Source organism: Botrytis porri (assembly GCF_014898465.1).
Source record: "Botrytis porri strain MUCL 3234 chromosome Unknown BPOR_015, whole genome shotgun sequence".
NCBI lineage: Eukaryota > Fungi > Ascomycota > Leotiomycetes > Helotiales > Sclerotiniaceae > Botrytis > Botrytis porri.
In genome coordinates, this window is record NW_024066089.1 from 1,252,826 (window position 1) to 1,277,164 (window position 24,339).

Below are 24,339 nucleotides of genomic sequence, written 5' to 3' on the forward strand. Positions count from 1 at the left end.
TTAGTTCAACTCGTTAAGGGCATCAACCACAATGACTATGTTGGAAAGCTTCTGAGAATCGGTTTGTATCTTCTTTAACGGCTGCAAGACAAGTGCGTCGAATTGTTGCTTCAAAGCCTTCCCAGAGATTCCTGGATCAGATTTGATCGCATCCTGAACATGTGGTGCTAAGGAAGGTAATTTTTGGACAAGTTGAATAACAATCGTTGCAAAAAACAATCCTGTGTGACCACGGTCGCCTTTACCCCTCTTGAAGAAGAAACTAGCGCCGAGATCTCCCTTATCGGCAAAGTTTTGGGCCACGGTGCGGGAGATTGTAGATTTGCCAGTGCCCGCCATACCATTGAGCCAGAATACGCATTCGCTGCTTTGATTTCTAGCCCAGTTATATATGTGCCAAAGGAGTTCTGATCGTGTGCCTTGGTAGCATCGGGCATTGTACTCTTCGTCGTGGGAGTCAAACGCAGCGTTGTTGACAGATCGCAGTGTATCAAGTACAATTTTTTTGATGGATGTTAAGAATTTGTATCCTATAAATATTATCGTCAACTTTTGCTATTTGTAATACGAATGCAATCACATACTCTTGGTCGACTTGGAGGTTGAAAGACATGTTGGCCTTGCAATTTTCGAGTTTCTTTATAAGATTATCCACCTCTTTGCTATTGAAAGGCCATTTCAAAGCGCGTTTCCCAAAGCGACTCATTAACTTGTCTGTTCCTCGAAGCTCAAGCTTTGCCTCCAGCTGGGCGAGCTGCTTCTGGCAGTCCTCCACTCCCTTACGCAAGCCCTGCGGATCTTGAAGTCTCACACCATTTAGACCTTCGCATATTGAACAGACTCTCTCAAGTATTGCTTTTAATCCTTGGGCCTTTCTTTGAAGGCGTCCGATATCGTCTCGAGCATTCTTGACATTCGTATAGTACTCAGAGCACCGTGAGGCAACCTTTACAGATAAATCAATAACTGCGATAACACTAGAGACAATTCCGAGAGCCTCTGCTATTATTATTGCAACAAAGCAAACGATGAGAGTGTGTAATAGACATCTTTGTTCGTAAGGCTGAGGTTCGAGTTGGGACGAGGTTGCATACGTGGCTGAGGACTAAGGTCAAATCTCTATACAGTAGTACTCCATCGCAAAATCCACTTTTTGTTGTAGAACTCCACCAATCGCTTGTCTTTTGGGTCCCGTGTTGAAGAGGCAGTGCAAACTTTCTTTCCATGCCACGTCAAACACTGTCTTTCCATTACCATCTCTATTTCCATCAACATCTCTATCCCTTCATTTACGTTTCCATTACCATTTCTAATTTCCATTTCCATTTCCATTTCCATTTCTATTTCTATATCCCTCTGTCCCTCCATTTCCATTTCTATTTCTATATCCCTCTGTCCCTCCATTTCCATCGCTATATCTATATTATCCATCTCCATCGTACAACATCACAACTATACAAGCACTATCTTTCTATCGCCATCGCACAAAATCTATCACGAATCAACATCGCTCTTATATTGTTTACAGTATCTGCTGCTTAGAACAACTCTGACAGCGGTTATGTCCTTCAGTAGTCTCTACTGCTTAGAACAACCCTGACAGCGGTTACGTCCTTCAGTATCTGCTGTTTAGAACAATCCCGGCGGCAATTACATTCTTCAGTACCTCCTCTTTTGATCACTTCTGTATCTCATTTTGTCCGAAGAGTCAAGGCTGCTCTTTAGCCTGGGTGGGTGGGAATCACATATAATGTGTGGGCTAGCATTGTTTTAAATGCAATTATTCTTTATGTATATTCTATTGCTAATTATAATTACAGGAGTAAACTATGTCGGTTCTGATCAAGAAACTTCAGCTGGAAAAGCTCCTTGACGAGAGGGTATTTATAAAATGGGTGGATGAATCAAGCACAACCTTTACATTAGGTTCTTGCTTATATATCAATAAGCAGATACCCAGTTTTTTCATGGCTATATATCGTGATATGGAAGAACAGATTCATATTCATTTCAAGCTTCAGGTATTTGTCAAGCTTGCTGGCAAGAAAAAACAAATCGATATACTATTAGTTGTTCCTCCAGATGCTGATTTTGCAAATGCCTCTACACCCTGTCCAATATCGAGTGTCGATTTATCTCATGATGCTTCTGCTCTTCACGAAGCCGGTCTAACCAATACACAAAATGTTTTCCTTATACGATTTAATCTTACTACGAAGGGATTTGTCGTTACGAAGAACAAGGCTACAACGATTAGACCTCACAGTACGACTACAAATATGTTGATTCGTAGCCTTGAGTCTCTATCCAATGCTACAATCTTCAATGTATATATCAGGCCAAGTACTTATGCGAAAGTACATCTGGAGAAACTTGGTATACATTTTAGCAATCCTACAACCCATATACGCAAAACCGACTTAAGGGAAATGTACATTCAACAAGGGGCCATCTTACTAGAATGGAACAAATTCGTATATCAGGAGCTACACCCAGTGCAAGTTCCCCGATCACCGCCCCTGTATGCTCAGTCATCTCCGAAAGTACAAGTTCCTCGATCACCACCCCTGTATGCTCAGCCATCTCCGAAAGCACAAGTTCCTCGATCACCGCCCCTGTATGCTCAGCCATCTCCGAAAGCGCAGATTTCTCAGTCATCACTTATTATTTTCGAAGAAGCGATTGAAGAAACACCAGCTCGATCTCCAATTAGTTCCAACTCTATATCGGTACATGGCATTTTCTCTGGCTGTGAAGAGTCATCAGAGTCGTCAGATAGCGAAGTGAACTTGGACGATATTGAAAGGGATAACGGAATAGACTTCGAGATAAATTCGGATGAGGAAGAGCTTGCCAACTTGAATTGTCCAGAACTAAATCAACAATTCGACTACGATGCAAAAGTATCACAGATGCTTAACTCGAAGTTGGAGAAATGGATAGAAACAGTACTACCAATCAACCTCAAGCTCCACTATCATACACGTTTAACTATCAAGTTATCAATTCTTGGTAATTGTATTCATACATCAAATATGAAGATGTTTGATATTACTTTACTTTGGTGTTCTACACTGTTCTTTTACGATCCACTCGATTCCGATTCTGATAATACTCTCGGGTTATGGGAAAAGAAAAACTCATGGCTTATTCGAGATATGGCTGAAATGATTCAATGGGCTGATGAAATACGCCATAGTACTGAGATAAATTCGTCAGTATTGGAGCATCTTATGAAGCTAGGTCATGCTGCTCGTACTGTTGCTCTGGACTCTAGATATGATAGAGGTGTCTATGTTAAACAGAAAAGTGTTTTCATGACTTATATATTGAGGGAGTTTCGCAAACCAGGTAGTATAGGGAACAATAAGCCTATTTCTCGAAAAGGCTTGGAAATTGATAGTAATGCGCCAAAGCGAGTAAAAATGTAGTTTAGTTATGTTGCGGATCATAAGACGTGAGGACCTCAGGCTCAGATACTCAAGGGGGTAACATGAGAACCTCAGGCAACCAGTCAACTCAAATAGTAATCACAATCATTACTTATCGATACTACCTTATTATCGCGATCTCCTGCTTGACTGCTTCAATTCTAAACATACCTAGTCATTTGATTACTTCCACGTGATCAAAGAATTGACGATATAACAAGAATGTATTTCCTTCGTATATAGAGCTTTGTGCTCAACTTCAATTACAACTTGTTTACCTATTATTGTCTACAATCGATCAATTCCCTGTGTGATTGTCTTCAACAATAAATCTATGATAGTATTGTAAGTTGTTGCGACCGTTAGTGTTGGTACGCTCGGTGGTGTACGCGAGGGGTTATATGATCACATGAGTTCTATACGCCTGGTTCGACGTTTATACAGGGAACAGGACTACACTACAAAAGGTACAGTCCAGTTCTGGTTGTATAAATCGTCTTATATTCTTCTAAATTTTAGTTACGGCTCCCTACCTATATATTACCTTTCGTACGATGTCAGCTGATCATCCGGCTCGTACGGAGCTGGAGAGTATCACTACAGCTGCTGTAAACACATTTATCTGTGTCGGTGATGGCGGAGATGCAGCGGCCAATAAGCTCCGGCTCCCGATAGTTATGAGTATTTAGATAGCTGTACTACTTTTCGTCCGTGTGTCGCGGTTATTTTAAATGCCAACCTTATCAAAAGTTGAGCGACCTGATAAATCAGGCTACACAACCCCTCAAAAATACCTGTTGAACCTTGATGCCTTGTATTTTAGATTACCAGAATGCGGGGTATTCGATGTCGGCAAAGGCCTGTAAAAGATTTTAGATAAGTAGCGACGACGATATTGATTGATAATACAGGAGACAAACGGAAGGTTCTAAATAGCCCTAAGAGGCCTATATATACAGGTCCTCTATCATTGTAAATGAACAATCAGTTGAAATCAATATAGTGAAGTTAATACAAGACCTGAGTCACCACTTGTACATATCGTCAATATATATCCTCCCTTACAAGAAAGTCCATTATCAGAGATCTCACTTTCAAGAAAAGCATCCTGCACATTGAATCTGACAATGTTATTTATGTAGGCCCTATTGAAGACTCCGGTGAATAGGTCATGTCTCATGACCTGATTACGAACAGCGCTTTGGTTAATGAGCTGGAAACGCTGTGTTTTAAGCTGCCTGGCTAGGGGCCAAGACACAGCAGAGCTTGCAAGATACGGTTGGCCTTGTTATGCAGAAGAGATCTGTCAAGGTAACGCAAAACGGTACACAAACAGCGGAGCGTAACATATAATAACAGCGACAGTGACACTATCTATATGGCTCGAAAGGACGGATGTGTGTGTCGGTCTACAATAGGGTACTATAGGGCAGAAGGCATGGTGGAGATACCGGATAGCCTTAAAGAGCAAACAGGGTAGGAAGTATGAGAAGCTCTGTTTTGACCTAGGGCAGAGCTCTTTGAACTTTTTAAGAACGACACTTGATAAGGGAAAGTGCGTTAGGGAAGTCGTGAGCGCTACTTGTATTGTATTATATATCCTGGTTTAACTTACGTATAACCAATTCTATTCTCCATTACGACTACACAACAAATTTCGAAGGAAACTTCTTCCTCGAAATACGACCTTTTCGCGATCGATATACATCTTAGTTATTGAACCAAATTGATTGCAATTGCCCCTAAGTGATTCTGACCATATTAGATTCATACAAAATCGCGGTACCTCGAGTCGAATCGATTAACGTTTTGATGCACTTCCTGTGAAGAGCAAATGGCAATGAATCAATTAGTTGTAAGAAATTCGAGAAACTTTTCATTAGAGTTTTCCGGATATGAAAAACTCTGTTTTTATATCTTCAGGAAAGCATCAGGACTATAGCGTTCTTCTATAGCTCCAACACTTCCGAATTGGATATATCTACGCCTATAGGTTATAGGCATCCTAAACTCCTCGTCGCCTCCGTAACACTCCCCCGTAATTTCTGGTTTTGGAGCCTTAGGCTAAGTAGCCAAAACTGACCTGCATTCGAATTAGTAATAGCATTTCATTAAATTAATTGCTGTGCACATAGATACTGTATGTAGTCTTACAAATATACAAAATGCTTCCGATGTGATCGTAATCTTATCGGTTACACAGGGCTGATGGCTCGTAAGCTCGCTCAAGTGCGGGGTAATGCATCTATCTCTTGGGAACGTGCACATAAATGTCGCTTCTATTTCATTTACAATCTCATCATTCTTATAAAGAAAAATATTCAAGGAATCTTTTGATACATTACAATATCATCGATTGATCAATCACCTGTCATTTTTCAGCAGAATAATTTTATGCTCAGAAAAGATTATCAAGCCGTCGATCATGCCTGCTACGGCGACCGCGAAATCATTTAGTTGCCTCAATTGTAGCCTCCAGTTCACCAAGAAAAAGTTAGCCTTCGAGCATAATTGGAAGGAGCACCCAAAATGTATGCAATATAAAGAAAGATATCTTGGTCTGGCAGAATTACAAAATCATCGACAAATTACAGAACACTGCTATTGTTGCGAGTATAATATTTATTTCCCAAATCTTAGAAAGCACCTCACGTATGCACGAAGTACCATACATACGACTCCATATTACTGCTGTGATTGCGATCGAGAGTATACCAACTAGGAAACCTTGAGCTACCATTGCTGCGAATACGATGAAGCGTTTCGAGAGCAAAAGTTCTTGCAGAAACATCTCTCTGGGAAGAAGTATAATTACAAAGTCGAAGTTCTAATGTCGAAGAGCTCTTACAATCTCCCACACAAGTGCAACAAGTACAATGAAACATTCCATCTCAAAAAACAATTAGGAAAGTATATATCAAGCCATTGTACCATTCCTTGCCCAACCAATGGAAAATACAACAAGAAGTTCACGATGCCATCTGCCCTCCTGAATTATCTTGAAAGCGGTTGTTGTAGATCGGGAATGACTCGAGCCAAGATGCACCTACTCATTTCCATTTACAATCCTAATCGTTATATTACATCAATTGAGGTAATCAAATCGATTTACTCTTCTGAACATATATCTGCTAAGTACTACTTCCTCCAATCCCAAAGCATTTGATTGAAGCTAATAATCAAAGTCAAACTTCACATCTCACAGATTTGGTCAAGCCTTCATCCGAAAATCCATTTGAAAACCAATTCACACCACTTCCTCTAGTTTCTGATGACAATGATAGCTTTAACAAGTGGTCCGCTATTGGCTGCGGACCATTAACACCTACTACTAACGATAGCGACTGGTCAATCATCAGTGAAGCTATCTTAACTCCTACCCATAGTAATAATGCCAGTGAATGGTTGTTCATGAGCAAAGATCATATATCGTCGAGTGCGTTTCCGGTTGATACAAATCGTGATGCTAGTTCACATTTAAGCACCATTTCTCAAGAACAACATTGTCAACTCTATGGGCCCAACCGAAAATCATTCCGCAGTGTAAGAGCCTACCAAGCGCATGTAAATTCAGCAGCTCATGCTCCAAAGATCTTCCATTGCCCCTTGTCACTCATTCCAAAGGTCAAAGCACTAGATCTATCAAAAACTAGGAGTTTCTCAACTTTAGATGGATTGACTCAACATCTAAAGAGTGGGAAGTGTAAAGGCAGGTTTGAGATATATTGTAAAGCGATTACCTTTGTAGAGGAGCAGTTGAAGCTTCTCGGATTTAGTGGTTTTAAGCTATTACCGAATTAAAATGTTATTACTGTTGGTGAAATCTTAATTTTATTTTGAATGTTACAATTTTACAACAAAATTGCACTGGTCTAACTTAAGTTTCAGACCACTCGTAATATTAATCGTGATGCATAACTGCCGTATTACTTAGTTGACTTATGCTATGTGGCTCGTTTGTGAATCTTATGCATATATACACGCGTTATTGATTCGATTGAACAGCCTTTGCGACACGAATCGATGCTTGTATAATGTAGTGGGTTAGAAGGGTCGGCAATTGTTCTTAAAAACGTTGATTATTCGTAATTGTCGGGACAGGATTAGAGAGCCATTCTTCTCGACTCATAGTAAAAGTACGGTATGATCAGGGAACGGAAGAGGGAAGAAGCCAAATCGGAGGCTATACTAAGAGACGACAGAGGTCATATTCCAGGCAGCACAGAAGGATCTGACAGTATTAAAGAAATCACAACTTCTTTAGCCGAATGAAGAAGGTTGTATCAATTCTTAGAACCCTGTCTAATTCGATAGAAGTCTTCAGGTTTCTTCAAGCCACTCAATTTCCTTGAACTGATACGTGACATCGGACCTGCCCATAGCAAGAGTACTAAGATTAAAGCCGTAGGCGTAACACATACTCTTTTCCCACCTGCATACTCTAACTTATTGTCCAGCCTTATAAATCAAAGGAAATGAATTATTATCATATACGGTAAGTGAACTTGTAGCAATGAATACTTCGACCTTCTCATGAGGTTGTGGATGAACCCTCTTCGTAGTATTAATGAGAAATCGACCTCCTAAATTTGTTCGCGTGTTGAAACCGACGGCAATCGCCTCATTGATATATGCGTAAGCGATGATGGTGTCTTCAGGCATCATCAAGAGATGTGTCAAGTTCGGACCAGCATATCCAGAGTGCACCTGCATCGTCTCGGGCTTTAAGAGGAGCTTTGAAAAAACTGTGGTTGCCGCAGGCGCTGGCGTGCGAGTTGTCGAAAGAGAGTCGTCTTTGTTGCAAAGGGCTATGAGTTCAGTTATCATTCGTTCGATTTCTTCTGTCATTCCACTTGTTTCCCGAAGGGAAGTAATTTTCTGTGATGGAGATAGTTAGTTATTGAGGTTAGGGATAGCAAGGCTCTGTTTACAAACCGCGTGGAGAGTACGAATCTGCATCTTAACATCGATCGTAACCAGCTTAATATCTGGTTTCGTAGGACCAGACTTGGGATCTGACTCCATCTTGCGAAGGTTTTGTTAGAAAAACGCCACTTAGTCGTTTTGCGCGTTGGTTAATAGGCTTTGCTGACATAAGCCACACTATCGACAAGCGCAAGGAGCAGAAGCATTCACAGTGGAAGGACAAGTGGGCCAACCTCTCTCAGCTGTTCTGCATCAAAGCCTCAATACCCCTTGAGAGATATGCCAGAACTACCAAGTGGAAGGAAAACGGGTAAGTCCAGTACCCCACTTTCGGACCACCTCTAAGTATTTATCTAACAGTAGTTTATGGGTTTTCTTGGTGTGGGGAAATAAGGTGTGGTGCGTGCAACATAAACGTCGTTTATTGGTTAACCTCGACCCCATCAAACCCATACACACAAGGCCCAGAATCATTCCAAAAACGCCGAAATAACTTAGGAACCATGGCACAATCGATCCCCAAGAATTGGACCCTTTAATAGGGTTGAATGTTGGATTTCATGTATTGATTTGTTTGCAGTGCCAGTATGTGCAAAGGCCCGCATATTTATGTAGGCATTTGAGTGACCAACATAAGGTCCCGATTAAATTACGAAAGCAATTAGAGGAGTATATCAAAGGATATCCGTTTCAATACGATTATACTAATATACAGTTACCCAGTGAAAGTTCAGTCCCCTAGCTCATTATTCCCGTTTTAGATGGGTATAAATGTTAGGGTTGCTATTTCAAAACCCAGGGACGGGATACTGCCTGGCAGCATTGTAACAAGGTCCATAATTAGAAGAGGATGGCAGATGAGGAGATATTTGAATTAGTTAAATTACAATGTTGGTTTGGGGCAAAGAGAGGGAGGTTTTGGATTGTTCTTTCTCCAACTTGAGCATAGTGATTTTAGGTGATAGTGAGTTTCGGTGCAATCAGCTACTACACTATATTTAGCTTCAATATAATAAACTTTTGTTTTCTCCCTGTTCAACAGAGAAGTTGGGAGAAGTCTGTAATTATATACACTTTCTATGTACCACCTCGATTCCAGCATATTCTAACCCAATCATGTGGCAGTTTTATATGGAGAAAGGTAAGGAATTCTTTCAGTTGACGCGGCTTCGGGTCAATACATCATTAGAATCAAAGGTTTTGAAGCACGAAGAGAAAGATAGCAGTCCTCATTTCACTTCTAACTTAGTATTATATACGCCCTGTCCCCTGGATTTCACCCTTGATGATTGCAAAAATGATGTGGTTTTGAAATAACCCTCAGATCTAGAGGCTTATCACTTCGATCACTCCTGGAGCCCTTTACGGAAGTGTATTATGGATCTTCCCCCTAGAGAAACAGTACTTCTCCATCTTTAGTATCGTGTTTTTTGCTTCGGCTTCCATGGGAGGCGTTTTGTTTTAGCCTGCAATGTTCTGGCCGTACGGCGAGATTCACAATGTTGCAAGGCAATCACGTTTCTATAGATAAACCAACGCCCAGCATTTCGGAAATCATACGAAGATGGAGGTCCTTTGTGTGACGAGCCGATTTAACTGATCTGATTCGCTATTTGGAATCTACAAGTAAGGAAAGAAGGAGAAAGGTGAGTTCTTCCTCAGATATCCGTGCAGCGAATATTTAGAAAGAATGTCTCGTGATTAAAATAACATGTGACCCTAATCCATGACGAGTCGTCACATTTGGAACACCGGAACTAGGGGTTGCATAGCGTATCGTTTCCAATCCTAGTTCGTTTTACAAAAACTTGGAAAGACTACTCTTGATACTCGGCAAATACACTCAGAAAACTTAGTGGAGAAAAGTGAAGGTCGCCTAAGGAGCTCTGCTTGATGCCTTATCACCGACTCGTATCAGCTACAGCATCAATAAGTCCATAACAGTAAGGCTTCGACTTTGTCGATAGACCAACCACACACAGAATGCAGCCAGGAAGCTGATTGTTTAAAACATAACTAAATACATGACTACGCCCAAACCGCAAGATTCATGACTCGATCTATGTGCATTTTAACACTTTGGGTATAGCGAACAATAATTTTGACAACGAAAACAGGAATTGACACCGGCTTATATCATCCCAAACTAATTTCAAAGAGATAATCCATGTTGCCGTGCTGTATGATTAAGGAAATGCATAGCGCTGCCTAAAAATGCTGAACATTCTTGATAGGGACAGTGAAATCCTTCACCAGTAGTACGAGATTGAAGGTGCTGAGTTTTGATATGCCGACTAAGACTATCAATACGAAGGTATTTGTGCTCTCGTTTTTTTGGCCCTACTTCATTATCATTCCATCTGCAGAAGGCACAAAATAATTTAGAGACCTTAGAAAGTTGGTCAGGTCTTGTTGTTGCATCAAGAATTAGGGATATCGTAACAAGATTAGAATCTGTATCTTCTGATACGGTTTGGGAGTTGGTGATATGGTTTCGAGACCGTCCTTTGGACCTCGCTGCTTGATATTGGTGAGGGGATTCTTGGCGTTTGCAAAGTTGGATTAAGTTTTGAACAAGCTCGATCCGCTTTTGAATGATCTGATTTTCTGTTAGGCCTGTAAGTGGTTCGAAGAGCATCCTGGCGATGGTAGCTCGCTCCTCGAGCTCGTACTCAATTGTTGAAGGGGTAAGGATATCGGCAGGAAGAATTCCTTGCAGTTGTCGATCGACCTCGATAGTATGAACAGTCTTGTGAAACTCCTTGATAGTCTTATCCAATAATTGTTTGCTCTTTTGACTCCTCAAATTGTTGATTTCGGCTTGTATTTCTTGATGTTTTTCATACCATCTCGTTTTCGCAGCTGCTTTAATAGTGGAGTAACCACGTGCTTTGATGTTCTGAACAGACTCTTCACGCTTTTGAATAAGTTGAAGAATATCGGGATCTTGGCTAATCTCAAACTTCTGTATATCTGTCAAGTTTGAAGGGGCCCGCTCGTGACGAGATAGTCGGCCAACAGCTCGAATCAGATCTTCCCGTCGTGTGGATCCAAGGTAAATAGCTTGACAATCAGTATCAATGAATGCCGGCATGTAATATCGTTCATAAACATCTCCCCGGTGGCCCATGATCTGCCGGCGTTCTTCTGGTGTAACAGACTCTGTATCATTAATCAGCTAACATTCAACGAAAAGTCTCAATGTAGGGTGAGAGAGGTCAAGAGGATTTCATATTAGTAACCTACCATTCAATCTTTTCCCTGAAGCTCGTCGCAAATCATAGAATTCTAGTCTCTTCTCATACCCGCAGGTTCTACCAAGACGGATGAGATAGTGTCGATGTTTCGAATATTGTAAACACTTAGTCTTTGAAATGCGAATACCATTAGCAGTACTATCCACGTCCCGGAAGACAGGCCGCTCAGCCCATTTGTTGTCCCATTGCAAACGGATACGATCTGTATCAGGTGGTACAATCAAAGTATAAATATCCCCGAGAGATTTGAACTTGCTTTCAAATGCATTATCAGCAAGCGCTAAAGCTAACATAAAAGTTACTCCGCAACATGCTAAATCTTCAGCTTCATAAAATGCAAATATCTTCCTGTTTTAAATTAATGTATTGAAGATGCAAAGCTAAGAACTACTCACTGTTTCTTCTTCCCACCTGACCGTTTGATCCGCTTAAGGTTAAGCTTCATTACAACAATTGGTGGCTGGCCTTTGATCAAAGGAGGAAATAGTTGGAATTCGATATCTTCATATAAAAGCCCAACAAGAGCTTTTGGCCTAGTGGCAGTACAACCAGCAAGATTCAGAAAGGGGGACATTTGTACCCGGAGGCGTTCATGAGCATACACCTCAGTATCGCGAACCCAATGACCATTTTGAAGAGTGCATAAATCTTCGACAAAAAGTCCCGACTTTTCCTTTTCGGAATCGTCGAGTCCAAACTTAATAGTCAAGTTCTGCGGGATCCACTATTGTCAGATTAGTATAATCTACTAACTGGAAAAGATAAAGATAGACATATACATTACGAATATCATAAAGAATACCTTCATCCATATAACGTTCTGCTAGTCGTGCATATACCATACTAAGAACCTTCCAACATGTGATAATAGAAGACTCCTTTTTGATTCGTGAGTTCTTCACCCGCCAGAAGAGGTAAGCTTTGAAAATAGCCGCTTTGCAAGTTTTGATAGCCGTTGATGGTTCATCAATCTTCGAGACTTTACAAAACCTGTTGGGAGAATGTGAGCAATCATTCGTGAATCTATTACTAAAATGTATTCTTACTGCTCCCATCTTTCCAATTCTGCTTCCATCATAGCTTTAGTCTCATCACTAGGATTTGATAATGTAACCCCCTCTGCTTCGAACTCGTTCATCATCTGCTGATAATAACTAGCTTCAGCATCAGTACCAGATCCCTGATCAGACTGAGAGTTACAGCTTGAATCTTGATCGAAACCGGAATCAGAGACGGAACCAGACTCATCAACAGTAATGGAAGATGATCTTCGCCATGTATTTACTTTCTTCTTCCTTATAATCCGCGGTTCATGTATTCGTGATTGTTCTTTCTTGTTTTGCAAAACTAAGGTGGATGGTCCATATTTATCATGACGGAGGGCTCGACGTTGAGCATATCGTCGGGGAAGGGGGCAAGGCATATCGTGATTTTAGGTGACTCAATGGCTCTGCGACGAGACGTTAGCAGATTGCGATGGTAAAGGAGGCTAGCGAATAAGGCGGGTCTTTTACCTATAACAGAATACACAAGACCGTTGCAGTTTGTAGCACTTATAATATAATGGAGTTGTACCTGATGTTATCGATGCCTTCAAAAGTCGCTTTTGATTGATTTCTTATGATTTAAAAGCGACGATTCTTGGGCTTTGATAATGTATGTTCAATGATAAACAAAAGCAAGAACTGAACAATCCTAAAATGGAGTTTGTAGAGGAAAAGCTTGTAAAAGAAAAGAGAGAAGTTTGAAGAGTTGAAGAGTGAGATAGGGAAATGTAGAAGATGACCATAGGGGAATAGCTGGATTATATACCTTTTGACCACAAATTCAATGTGGCTATGACTTACATATGATTGCAAACAATCTTTGGGGATGCCTTCAGTTTTCCGGGGGGGAAGGTCGTGCCCAAGGAGAGGCAGAGTAGGTGAGCAGGTTGGTGTAGAGTTGGGAGTTGGGAGTTTGGGAATTGAACAAGTATGTCATCGCGGAGCATCCGTAAAGCAGCAAGAGCCTTAGCTTGTTAAATTTATGATGGCCTGAGGATAAGTGGTCAAGCGAGTGGAATGGCCGCGTAAAACAGCGGGAGCAAGATGCTGAAAACAGGGTGCAAATCACCAACATCTAGTTACTTGTAGATTTTAGATTATTAGATTCTTAATAGTTTCAATTAATTAATTCAATTATTGTTAAATAATATGGATTTGAAAGTGTAAATTGAAATGAAAATGGGCCACTCGATGATAAACTACGTTATATGTATATATAAGATAATAAAATCAGAATTCATAATAGAAAATAAGATTATATATTTTTATGGAAAAGTATATATCCTAAATTAAATGATTAAGGAATTTGTAATAGAATAATATAGATTGCCAGTATATGAGTATTAAGGAATTATAAGGATATTTATAAGAATACGGGAAATTAATTACTTTTTATAAATAAGAATAATAATTAAAAAAGTTGTTGGAAATTATAATATTTATATACAAAACAAATCGTTATAATATATACCATATGATTAGTTTTAAACCCCAGATATGCCTTCTCAATTATAAAAATCTATTATATAGAACTTTATAATTAAACTATTATTCTCAAAAGATTCTATTATAGGTATTGAATATAATGTAATATTTAATATAATAGATAGGCTAATGAAATTTATATATATAATACTATTCAAGAAAATATGGGATATTAAGTAATTAGTATATATGTTTTTTAGGGTTATAATAAATATATATAAAATATTAGATGAGATAATCTCGAATAGAGACAAGCTTTTTACCTCAAAATTCTGGACTATTTTATTAGCACTTATAGATATTAAAAGAAAGCTATTAATAGCCTTCCATTTATAGATAGATGGTCAAATAAAAAGAATTAATTAGATAATAAAAGTATATTTTAAATGCTATATAAATTATCAATAAGACAATTAAGTAGAACAATTATTTATAATATAATTTATATACAATATATTGGAAATAGAAATCATAAAAATTATATTAATACGAATTAATTTTGAATTTAATCCTTAAGCATATTAAACTCTAATATTATAAAAAAATAATACTAAATTAGTAATAATATAAGTCAAGCAATTGAAAGATTTGTAAGAGCAGTTTGTTCTTGATTTAAGATTTATATTATTCAGAACAATAATGTATTATAATACAAAATATAATATAAAATCTATATTTAAAAAGGAGAATAAAGTTTATTTACTATAAAGAAATATTGAGATTAAGAGATCAAGTAATAAATTTAATTATAGAAAACTAGAATCATTTAAGATTGATAAGGTAATAGGAATGATTAATTATTAATTGAAATTATTAGATATAATAAATATTCACTTGATATTCTATATATTCCTATTCGAATTAGTATTACCAGAAGCACCGAATATGTTATTTATAGAAATCGAATTAGTCAACCTTAATACCATATATAATATTAAAACAATACTAAATTGTAAATATGTTAGAGGCAAAATTAAATATTTAATTAAATAGTTGGATTATTTATATTTAGAAAACATATGGGAATATAAAAAGGATCTTAGCTATTCTGAGAAACTATAGAAATTCTATCTGAAGTATCCACATTTGCTAGTAAAGCTTTAAACTTAGTATCAAACAACAAAGGCAACAAAGAATCGAAGAAATCGAAGGAAGGGGAGCCATTAGAAACGGATGCAGTAGCATCTATCATTTCTTTGTTCATACACTCCTTTTCTAATTTTTCCTTTTCTTCTAGAGTATCAAGCTTATCCATAGAACTAAGATTAATGGTAATCATTTTCTTTTTCTATTTATTTAAGAATCACTATTATTTACATAACCAAAGGATTTTAGCTATAGTCTTCTCTTCTTTGTTGTGAAGGTACTAATGCTGATAATCAATGAACTCCTAGTTCAATATAGAGGGTATTTGATTTCGTTCTTTTATATCACAAGTTTTGCTCTATTTATAGCACTTAGTACAATGATTAATATTAGGATCAATTTTCATTTCAATACAATGCTTATTTGATTTTTTATAATGCGAATATATAACCATTTCGATTTCTAATTTTTCAATTCATTAACTAAGGGATATTTGTTCTATTCGTTTTTTAATATGCTCAATAGGCATATTGAAAAAAGAAGTAGTTAATCAATTATTAAAATATTAATGAAAAGGGCCCCGCTATATAGACATTTAGGATAAGTATTAGTTTAAAAAGGGGATAGTTGTTACGGGAGCTGCCTCTAGGGTCACGTGGAAGTGTCTAGAGATCTCTCGAGGTGGTTTAGACTAGACTTCAAGTAGGAATTCAATAAGGTTGTAACTGGTTGCAATTCTCGTAACTATAGTAATGAAACTAATGATTGTTCTTGAGCACGAAGCTCTACATGTAAGGAAACCCTTTCCCTTATATAGACCTTTGCACTCTGCGATCCCATCGATCCCACTCACTGAGAGTAGTGGGCGTAGTGGGATCCCACTGATCCCATTGATAATAATCGGTGGGACTGATGGGATGGTCCATCACGTGATACTAGTCCCGTGAGTCTTGTCGTCCTGTCTTATTTCCTGTCCTAGGGCTAATCCCTTGGGAGCTTACTAATCCTAGCAAGACCTCTCTTGCTTACTGTGTCCTGTATTGCTTATTCTTCTTAGGACCCTACTGTCCTAGGAACCATGTCCTATGATTCAGTGTATTCTATAACTAATACTATATACATGCCTGAGGCTTTCCTTGGGTGCCTAGTGTCCCCCGGTATACTGCAGCTGAATCACTGAGGCCTATAATACCATTATAGCCTATAAGTCAGTGATTCTACAGCCTGTTACTAATCCGTTGTAACAATAGTATTATGGAGGTATTTGTACTACAATATGGATTATAAAATAAATCTAAGACCTTAATATTAAAACCTATAAAAACAGTACTATAGAAATAATTGAATTAAAGAATAATTAAAGATAGTGGTAACCAAATTAATAAATAATAATTAAAAGATAGATGTTTATCTTTTATTAATATCTATTCTATAATAGGCACAGGAAGGATAATGATTATAGATTATCTAATAAACATAGATTAGATAAGCAGTAGTATTATATAGGTTATAAAGCAAATGTTATATAATAAATAAACAGGATAGACAAGCTATTTAGACTATCTATAAATAAATAGAATAGATAATCTATTTAGACTATTCAGACGAAAACAAAGGTCTATATAAGAGAATAAGTTTTATTATAATATAGAACTTTATACTCAAGAACAATTATTAGTTTTATTATTATAATTATAAGAATTATAATCAATTACAACCTTATTGAATTCCTACTTAAAATCTAGTCTAAACCACCTCAAGAGATTTCTAGTCACTTCCACGTGACCTAGAGGCAGCTCCCGTAACATACAGGTAAAATTTCTATTTATAATGAAAATTTGGAATATATAAGATAAAAAGCGAATTGTATTAGTTAAATCTCTTAAATCCTAAAATTAACCTAAACTAAAGATTCTCCTTCTCCTCCATTCTATAATCAAACTAAAAAAGGAGGAGGAGAAAAGAATGAATCAAATTGAAAGTTGCATATAAATAAGAAAAGGCCTTATTCACTAAAATAAAGCAATCGAAAGAGAGGATATTGAATTAATTCGATTAGATGAGGTATTTGTATTTAATTGAATTTGAAAGAATTGAGAGTGGAGGGGGTCCAATTATTGTATGAGAATGAATAGAAGTAGGTTATTCTTTTATTCCTTTGTAAAACTTGAAATATAAGTAATTAAATTCTTTTTGATGAGGGAATGGTGGTTTGAAGCTTGTAAGATTTTAATTTTAATGTATTCTTTTAAGAGTATAAATAAAGGTTGAATTTATATAGAATTTTTAAAGTTATTTCATTAAATAGCTATTTGTATTGTAATAGGCTCTTCAACTTTATAATCTTTTTCCTTTGCTTTTTTAACTTGAATAGATTAGATTTATTAGAAATAATAAATAGACTTTTTTTTTGATTTAATAATTATATAAAGAAGGGTGTTTTATATTATGGGGTGGAGAAGGAGGGCCTAATAAAAGGTTCCTAATGGGAGGGGGGCGGCGAAGCAGTTCTTTTTATACAAAGGGGGGAGAGTTTCGAATTCGAAAAGCATACTGAGCTCTAAACAGGATATAATGGATGCAAATTGAATTATCGATTTATCGAATTCTATAAATGTAATAGTTTAGTTTATAAATTAATCAATCCGTTCAATCCTAAAGAAATCAATTATAATTAGAAATCCTTTTTTAACATATTAATTAAAAAAGATAATATAAAGAATATAATATTCTAATCCTTTATACAAATTATTTATAAATATAATCTAATACAATCTTATTTGTTTTCTTAAAGAATATCTCATCAAATAGTTTAAATTATTCTTTTCATTTTCATACAAATACTTTTATACAAAACATTAAAAAATAATCTAATTTATAAATACCTTCAAGAAAAATAAACATTAATTAATATTAAAATCATTTAGAGAAGGGAAATCGTCAACTCAAATCACTATATATAATACTATATAACCTATATAAGATGAATAATATAAATTAAGATGATCTAAAATAAGATATGATTCTTCTCATTATATATATAATGGAAAGAATCATATGATTCGCTTAAGCACGTGATCATACGTTCCGACAATTATATCTCTTATTAAATTGATTTATAATGAAATAGAATGTACTGGAATTATATAAAAGATTGTTAATGAAACGAATCAAATTGATTGATTATACTTTCTTTTTATAATAGATATTTTTCTATGATTCGATTTATATCGATTTTGTTTATAAGTTTGATAACTACTAGAATTTCATTAAAAACTATATAAACCTAGAAAATTCTTTAGAGAAAAGCTAGAAAGAGCGAGCAAATTTAGCTAGATTTAGCTCTTTCTTATGATTTAACTTTAATTCAACTATTATATTATATATTCGATTTATTCCTAAAGTTTAAAAGTAATTAAGTCTTCTACTATCATTAAAATACTAATATCATTATTCTTCTTCTTCTTAAACTTAATCGTTAAGACATATATATATATATATATAACGTAATTCATATAATATAATTTATCAATACATATATTATATTAATGTGTACATCACTTTTACCTTAATTTACATTTTCAAACCTATATTATTCAACAACAATTAAATCAATTAATTAAAATTATTTAGAATTTAATAATCTAAAATCTATTATATTATTTTAATAGGTTTTTATATTATAACTTGTCTTTCTATATTTACTACAATATTAAATAGAAAATGCTTTTCCATTAAATTTATTTTCTTTTTAATACTTGTTATATTGAATTTAAATATTAATTTTTTATTAAGATAATATATCAAAAGCTTTTCATTTAATAAACACTTCTTCTTAATGTAATTAGGTTTTTTTTATATATTAATATTTATTTAATACTTTATTTATTATTCGAAGTATATAAATTTTTATATTTAAAAGTATATTTTTATAAGCTAATGACTTTATATTTTTAATTAAAATTAATATAATTTCAAATATAAATATAAATGAGTTTGATTGATAATAAGTTATTTGAGATTTAATTAATGTTGATTAAGAAAAAGCTTTAGTTGAGTTGTAAAGGGTTTAAAAGATTTATTGATTTAGATTGAAAGAGAAGGGGGTAGGTATATGAATTCGAATATCTAATTTCGAGAATACAATTTTAGAATTAAATAGGATTAAATCTATTCCTTAGAATTCTGATTTTATATTCTAAAAATTGATTAATTCCTTGTATATAATTTTAAAAGCTATAAAGAATTTAATCTTTGAAATATAATTAATATATATTTTAATAAATCTATCAATTTGATTATTATATAAATGTTTTAGATTGTTAAAATAGTTAATATTAAGTGATTGAGTTAAATGATTTAAATATAATAGTAAATATAAATATATAATATTATTCTTTTTATAGTATATTTAAAAAGCTATTAATTCATAACTTTTATACTTATTCAGTATTAATATTCAATATTTACTTTTTCTTTGATTCTTAATATACTTGTTGAAGTATTTCAATCATTCTAAACCCATTTTATTGTTTGTCTATCTATTAGATGTAGGTTTAATAGCTTAATTTATAGGAAGATTGATTTTAGTATATTAATTAGAAAAATAAACCTATTCTTAAATTACTAGAAATGAAAGAATAATTTCATTCTCTTTATTTTCGTATATTATTGCTATAGTCTATTCTCGATTGTCTAGTTGTATTAATTTACTTTTATTATATTTTTCAGTATTAATAACAATTATTATTGTATACATAATTCTTATTATAAAGTTTATTTTATTGAAATTATAAAAATCTCTATTCAAAATGTTGTATTTCGTTTATATATTTATAATTAATTGAAACCACTCTTTAAAAAGCTTAGGGTACTTGTAAAGAGTTTTTTAAAAGTTATAAATATAATTAAAATGTGTTTTTAATTCTTTATGTTGTTTTATGAATCAATGTGTTTAAAGCTTTTTAATAGCTTTTCTTTCTTTTAATTTGAGAATATGATTTATTATATCTTTATTTCTTTAAATTTAAAAGGAAAACCTTTCGAATTTATATTAAGAATATATAAAATAATCATTTATTTTTTAATTTTAATAAGTTTTAGATTTTATGATTGAAATTCAGTTGTAGAAGTTGTTTCATTTATTTTTTGAATAAATATTATATATATGATATTATATAGCTTAATAGTTTTTCAAATCGAAAGTTTTTTATTTTTTTTAATAGTTTTAATAGTTTTAATAGTTAAGAGTATTTTCCCTTTTTGATTATTCGATTGTATAATAAATGATTGATAAATTGTATGTTGAAATTGAAGAGTGTAAATCGAGGTAAAAGTGATGTATATATTGATATAATGTATGTACTAATAAACTATATTATATTGTTATGGTATACACGTGATCGTGTTCGATCGGGCTAGTACGACATTAAGCTCCAAGCCGATCGCATATATAGCTTTGTAGTATACTCTTTTTAATTCTAAAATTAATTTTTAAATGTTTATTAGGTTTATCACATTATTAAAAGCTTTTTCAGATAAGAAATAGAATAATATTAATATATACTCATAAATAAAGTCTTTACATATACTCTATTTACTTTTATTTAAGTATATCACTTTTGTTCTTTTGTCTATATACAAATCTTCTTAATACTATTCAAAGGTGTTATTTCTTTTCTTACCCTTAATTTCTTAGTTATAAATTATGATTTAATAAACCTTATAATTATAGAACTTTATAGCAAAATGATTTGTTAGTAAAATGAAATTTCGTTTTTATACTCTTTAATCCTCGAGTATACTTCTATCACTTAAACACTTTCTCAATTGAAACCCTTTTTTTTTTTTGAAAAGTTTAATAATAGTTTTCAGAAATTTAATATATAATTACTTTTGATTTGAATAAAACTATAAGTAAATAATATTATAATTGACAATTCTATTACTCAATTTTATTATATTTATCTCAATTTCGAATCTTATATATAAATTATAATATTATTTCAGTTTTTTTTTTTTTCAACCAAAACATTTCTTTAGATTATATAACAATTCTAAATCAACTTATACATATTTATAATAATCTAAATAAAATATAGAAAACTGAAAATAAGTTATTCAATCTTAAGTAAGGAATCGATTCTTTATATATTTATATTACGAAATTTGAAAGGACTTTTTATAAAGTAAAAGATTAAAACTAATTTAATTTAAATAAAATCTCAACCTTTTGTAATAAACTCAATACTACTCTTAAAAATCGTTTTTCTTAATAGCTTTTATTACCCTACTCATATTCCAACTTTATTTAGATTATATAACAATTAATTATATATATAGCAAATGAATTCCTTATATTATTCTATTTTAATAAACCTAAAGCTCCATATTTATTACAGAATTCATTCTACTCTTGAAACCATAATCTAATAAATGTTAATAATCTTAATATCCTTGATATCTTTAATACCCCTTTGAACAAAGCTGATTGTATTTCAATCCCATTCTATATTAAAGCGCCCGAGTTTTCCTCTATTAAAAGAACTCAATTATATAAGGAAAATAAATATATCCAATATAGAAATGCTTTCCATTAAATATAATCCTGCTTATTTAATCTACATTAAAGCGCTTGAGATCGAAAAGAACCTGTCCTAATTGTTACACTCACTCCTGCTGACTTCTACAACAACAATAATAATAAGGACCTAGGTAAGATGATCAACAGCCGATATTTTGAAGATCGTTTGAAAGAGATATAAGTTTCTACTAACACTTTTCATTTAATAATAATATATTTAGCCTTTCAAGGTATTTTATAAAAAATCAATAAAGAAAATAATAATAATAATAATGAAAATGAGTTTTATTGATTATGTTTTATATTTAAATCATTTATTTAAAACAAATTTGAAATGAATCCTTCAAAAAAGAGGAATAATATTATAATATATATATAATTATATTCAATTAAACTAATATAATACTAAATTTCAAACCAATTGTATATATAGTTTTATAATATACTCTCTTTAGTTCTATAGCTTTTAATTCTAAGGTTAATCTTTAAACATTTGTTGAGTTTGTTATATATATAATTTATAAAATATATCTTTTTATATTTTTTTAATTCGAATTAATATATAAATATTATTATAAAACTAGCTTTCTATTTAAATATTATAAAATACTTAATTTATAATTGATTTTAATTTAAAGAAAGATAATTTATAAATTTTATTATAATAATTTAAGATATTTTGAAATCTTTGATATAAAAGCTTACTTTTTTTTATTTTTCTCTATATAAGAATAAATCAAAATTTTGAATTATTTAAAAATAGAATAATTCTTTTTATTTATATTATTAAATAAATTAATATATAATATTTTAATATCAATATTTTTATATTGAAATTATATTACACTTTTTAAATATTTCTAATATTTCAATGTTTGTTTTGAATAAAAATAATATAATTATATTTAGTAAAAAGTTTTAATAAAATATAATGATTAATTAATTATTAATTAAACATAATATATTATTTTGAAAAGAAATAGAGATATATAAGATATAGAGTTGTATGAGATATAGAGATATCGGTTATAATCTATTTGTATATGAACTACATTATATATACATATATATATACATATATATATACATATTCATTCATTTATTTATACATAGTAACTCATTCATCTATTCATCTTGTCACGAGGTGACATTAGTCCTTCCTGTCCTGTCCTACAATATATGTAAGAGCAAGATAGAACTTTCAGTTCTATCTCCTAGTCTTTTGAACTCTTAAGCTCAGCGGTAAAGCTTCTGAATGCTCTCAGAGGTGGTCCCGTGACACATCTATTCTTTCTTACGAATTAATCTTTTAATTATAATCATTATAGATAAATAGTATAGTTAGTCGAATATCTTGAATATTCTGAATAAATGAATGATATAATAGAAATAAAAACAAAAACAAAATATAAACTTAAATAGATAAATACAAATAAATAAATAAATAATCTTAATCTAATTCCTAATTGTTAGTTATCTATTTACTTTAAACCTCATTAAAGTAATTCATTCTCATAATAATAATTCTCATAATAATAATTCTCATAATAATAATTCTCAATTAAATATCTTAACATCTTATAGATATAATATACTAATATATAATATAAGTCTCTTTTAAAAAGTAAAAGAGTAAATATCTTTAAATATTAAACATACTAACTAAGAAAAACTTATTCAAAAAAGTATACTAAGAATTTTCAAGTGAAAAGTAGGACTTACATTTACCTTCTTTGAAAAATACTTTTTAAAGAATAAGATCTCTTCTTATACTTCGAAAGAGATAATATTATAATATTTTATATAAATAAGATTAATCCTTCTATATATGTATAATAATATAATATAATACAATACAATATCATGTGAGCGAAAAATGAGTATATCACGTGATTCCTATTGTAGCTAGTATTTATAGGACTTCTTTACATAGTTTAGAAAAGATAATTAGTTTTAACTCATTAAATTCTACTCCTTATATATACGTGAGTGCTTTTGAGAACCTCATTTCCCTTTCTTTTTTTAAAGGTGCTATGATATAGTGACATTTCTATAATATTTATAAAGGATTATTTTATGATCCTATTACCTTCTACTCTTTTATAATAATATAATATAATCCAATCCAATCCAATCCAATCCAATTCATTATAACACATTCCCAATACCATCCTCAAAATTATTTTTCCTACTGAATAAATAAATGAATGAATAAATGAATAAAGAAATAAGTAAATCAAGCTAAATGAATAAATAAATAAATCATTAGAATATGAAGTATTGAATACGAAATACCTACCTACCTAGCAAACGAAACGACACTTTGCGTTTCTCCTTGTGTATGTGTAAGTAATGTATATATGATGTAAGTAAGAGAAGGGAAGGGAGAGAGAATTAGATAGATAGATAGATAGATAGATAAATAGATAAATAAATAGATAAATAAATAGATATATACATAGATAAACAGATAAACAGATAGACAAATAGACAGACAGACAGATAGACAGCGAATAAGGTATCAC

General features: G+C 32.8%; 5 protein-coding genes across 5 annotated transcripts; 2 read left to right on the forward strand and 3 right to left on the reverse strand.

Annotated features, from left to right (window-relative positions):
- On the reverse strand, positions 1–1,092 carry EAF01_010150 (uncharacterized protein; the record flags this gene model as incomplete). The annotated part of the gene is made up of 3 exons (XM_038918407.1): positions 1–376; positions 585–977; positions 1,028–1,092. The coding sequence occupies 3 exons, from the start codon at positions 1,090–1,092 to the stop codon at positions 1–3; spliced, it is 834 nt and encodes a 277-aa protein (XP_038766377.1).
- A 737-nt stretch (positions 1,093–1,829) lies between these two features.
- Positions 1,830–3,431, forward strand: EAF01_010151 (uncharacterized protein; the record flags this gene model as incomplete). Its single annotated transcript, XM_038918408.1, has 1 exon — positions 1,830–3,431. The coding sequence occupies one exon, from the start codon at positions 1,830–1,832 to the stop codon at positions 3,429–3,431; it is 1,602 nt and encodes a 533-aa protein (XP_038766378.1).
- Positions 3,432–5,791: 2,360 nt separating this feature from the next.
- EAF01_010152 (uncharacterized protein) lies at positions 5,792–7,232 on the forward strand (the record flags this gene model as incomplete). The annotated part of the gene is made up of 2 exons (XM_038918409.1): positions 5,792–6,566; positions 6,617–7,232. The coding sequence occupies exons 1-2, from the start codon at positions 6,262–6,264 to the stop codon at positions 7,230–7,232; spliced, it is 921 nt and encodes a 306-aa protein (XP_038766379.1). The 5' UTR covers positions 5,792–6,261.
- Positions 7,233–7,751: 519 nt separating this feature from the next.
- On the reverse strand, positions 7,752–8,456 carry EAF01_010153 (uncharacterized protein; the record flags this gene model as incomplete). Its single annotated transcript, XM_038918410.1, has 4 exons — positions 7,752–7,803; positions 7,853–7,872; positions 7,926–8,309; positions 8,367–8,456. The coding sequence occupies 4 exons, from the start codon at positions 8,454–8,456 to the stop codon at positions 7,752–7,754; spliced, it is 546 nt and encodes a 181-aa protein (XP_038766380.1).
- Positions 8,457–10,509: 2,053 nt separating this feature from the next.
- On the reverse strand, positions 10,510–13,037 carry EAF01_010154 (uncharacterized protein; the record flags this gene model as incomplete). The annotated part of the gene is made up of 5 exons (XM_038918411.1): positions 10,510–11,519; positions 11,604–11,962; positions 12,010–12,338; positions 12,394–12,604; positions 12,661–13,037. 5 exons carry the CDS (start codon positions 13,035–13,037, stop codon positions 10,510–10,512), a joined length of 2,286 nt encoding a protein of 761 aa, XP_038766381.1.
- Positions 13,038–24,339: the final 11,302 nt, after the last annotated feature.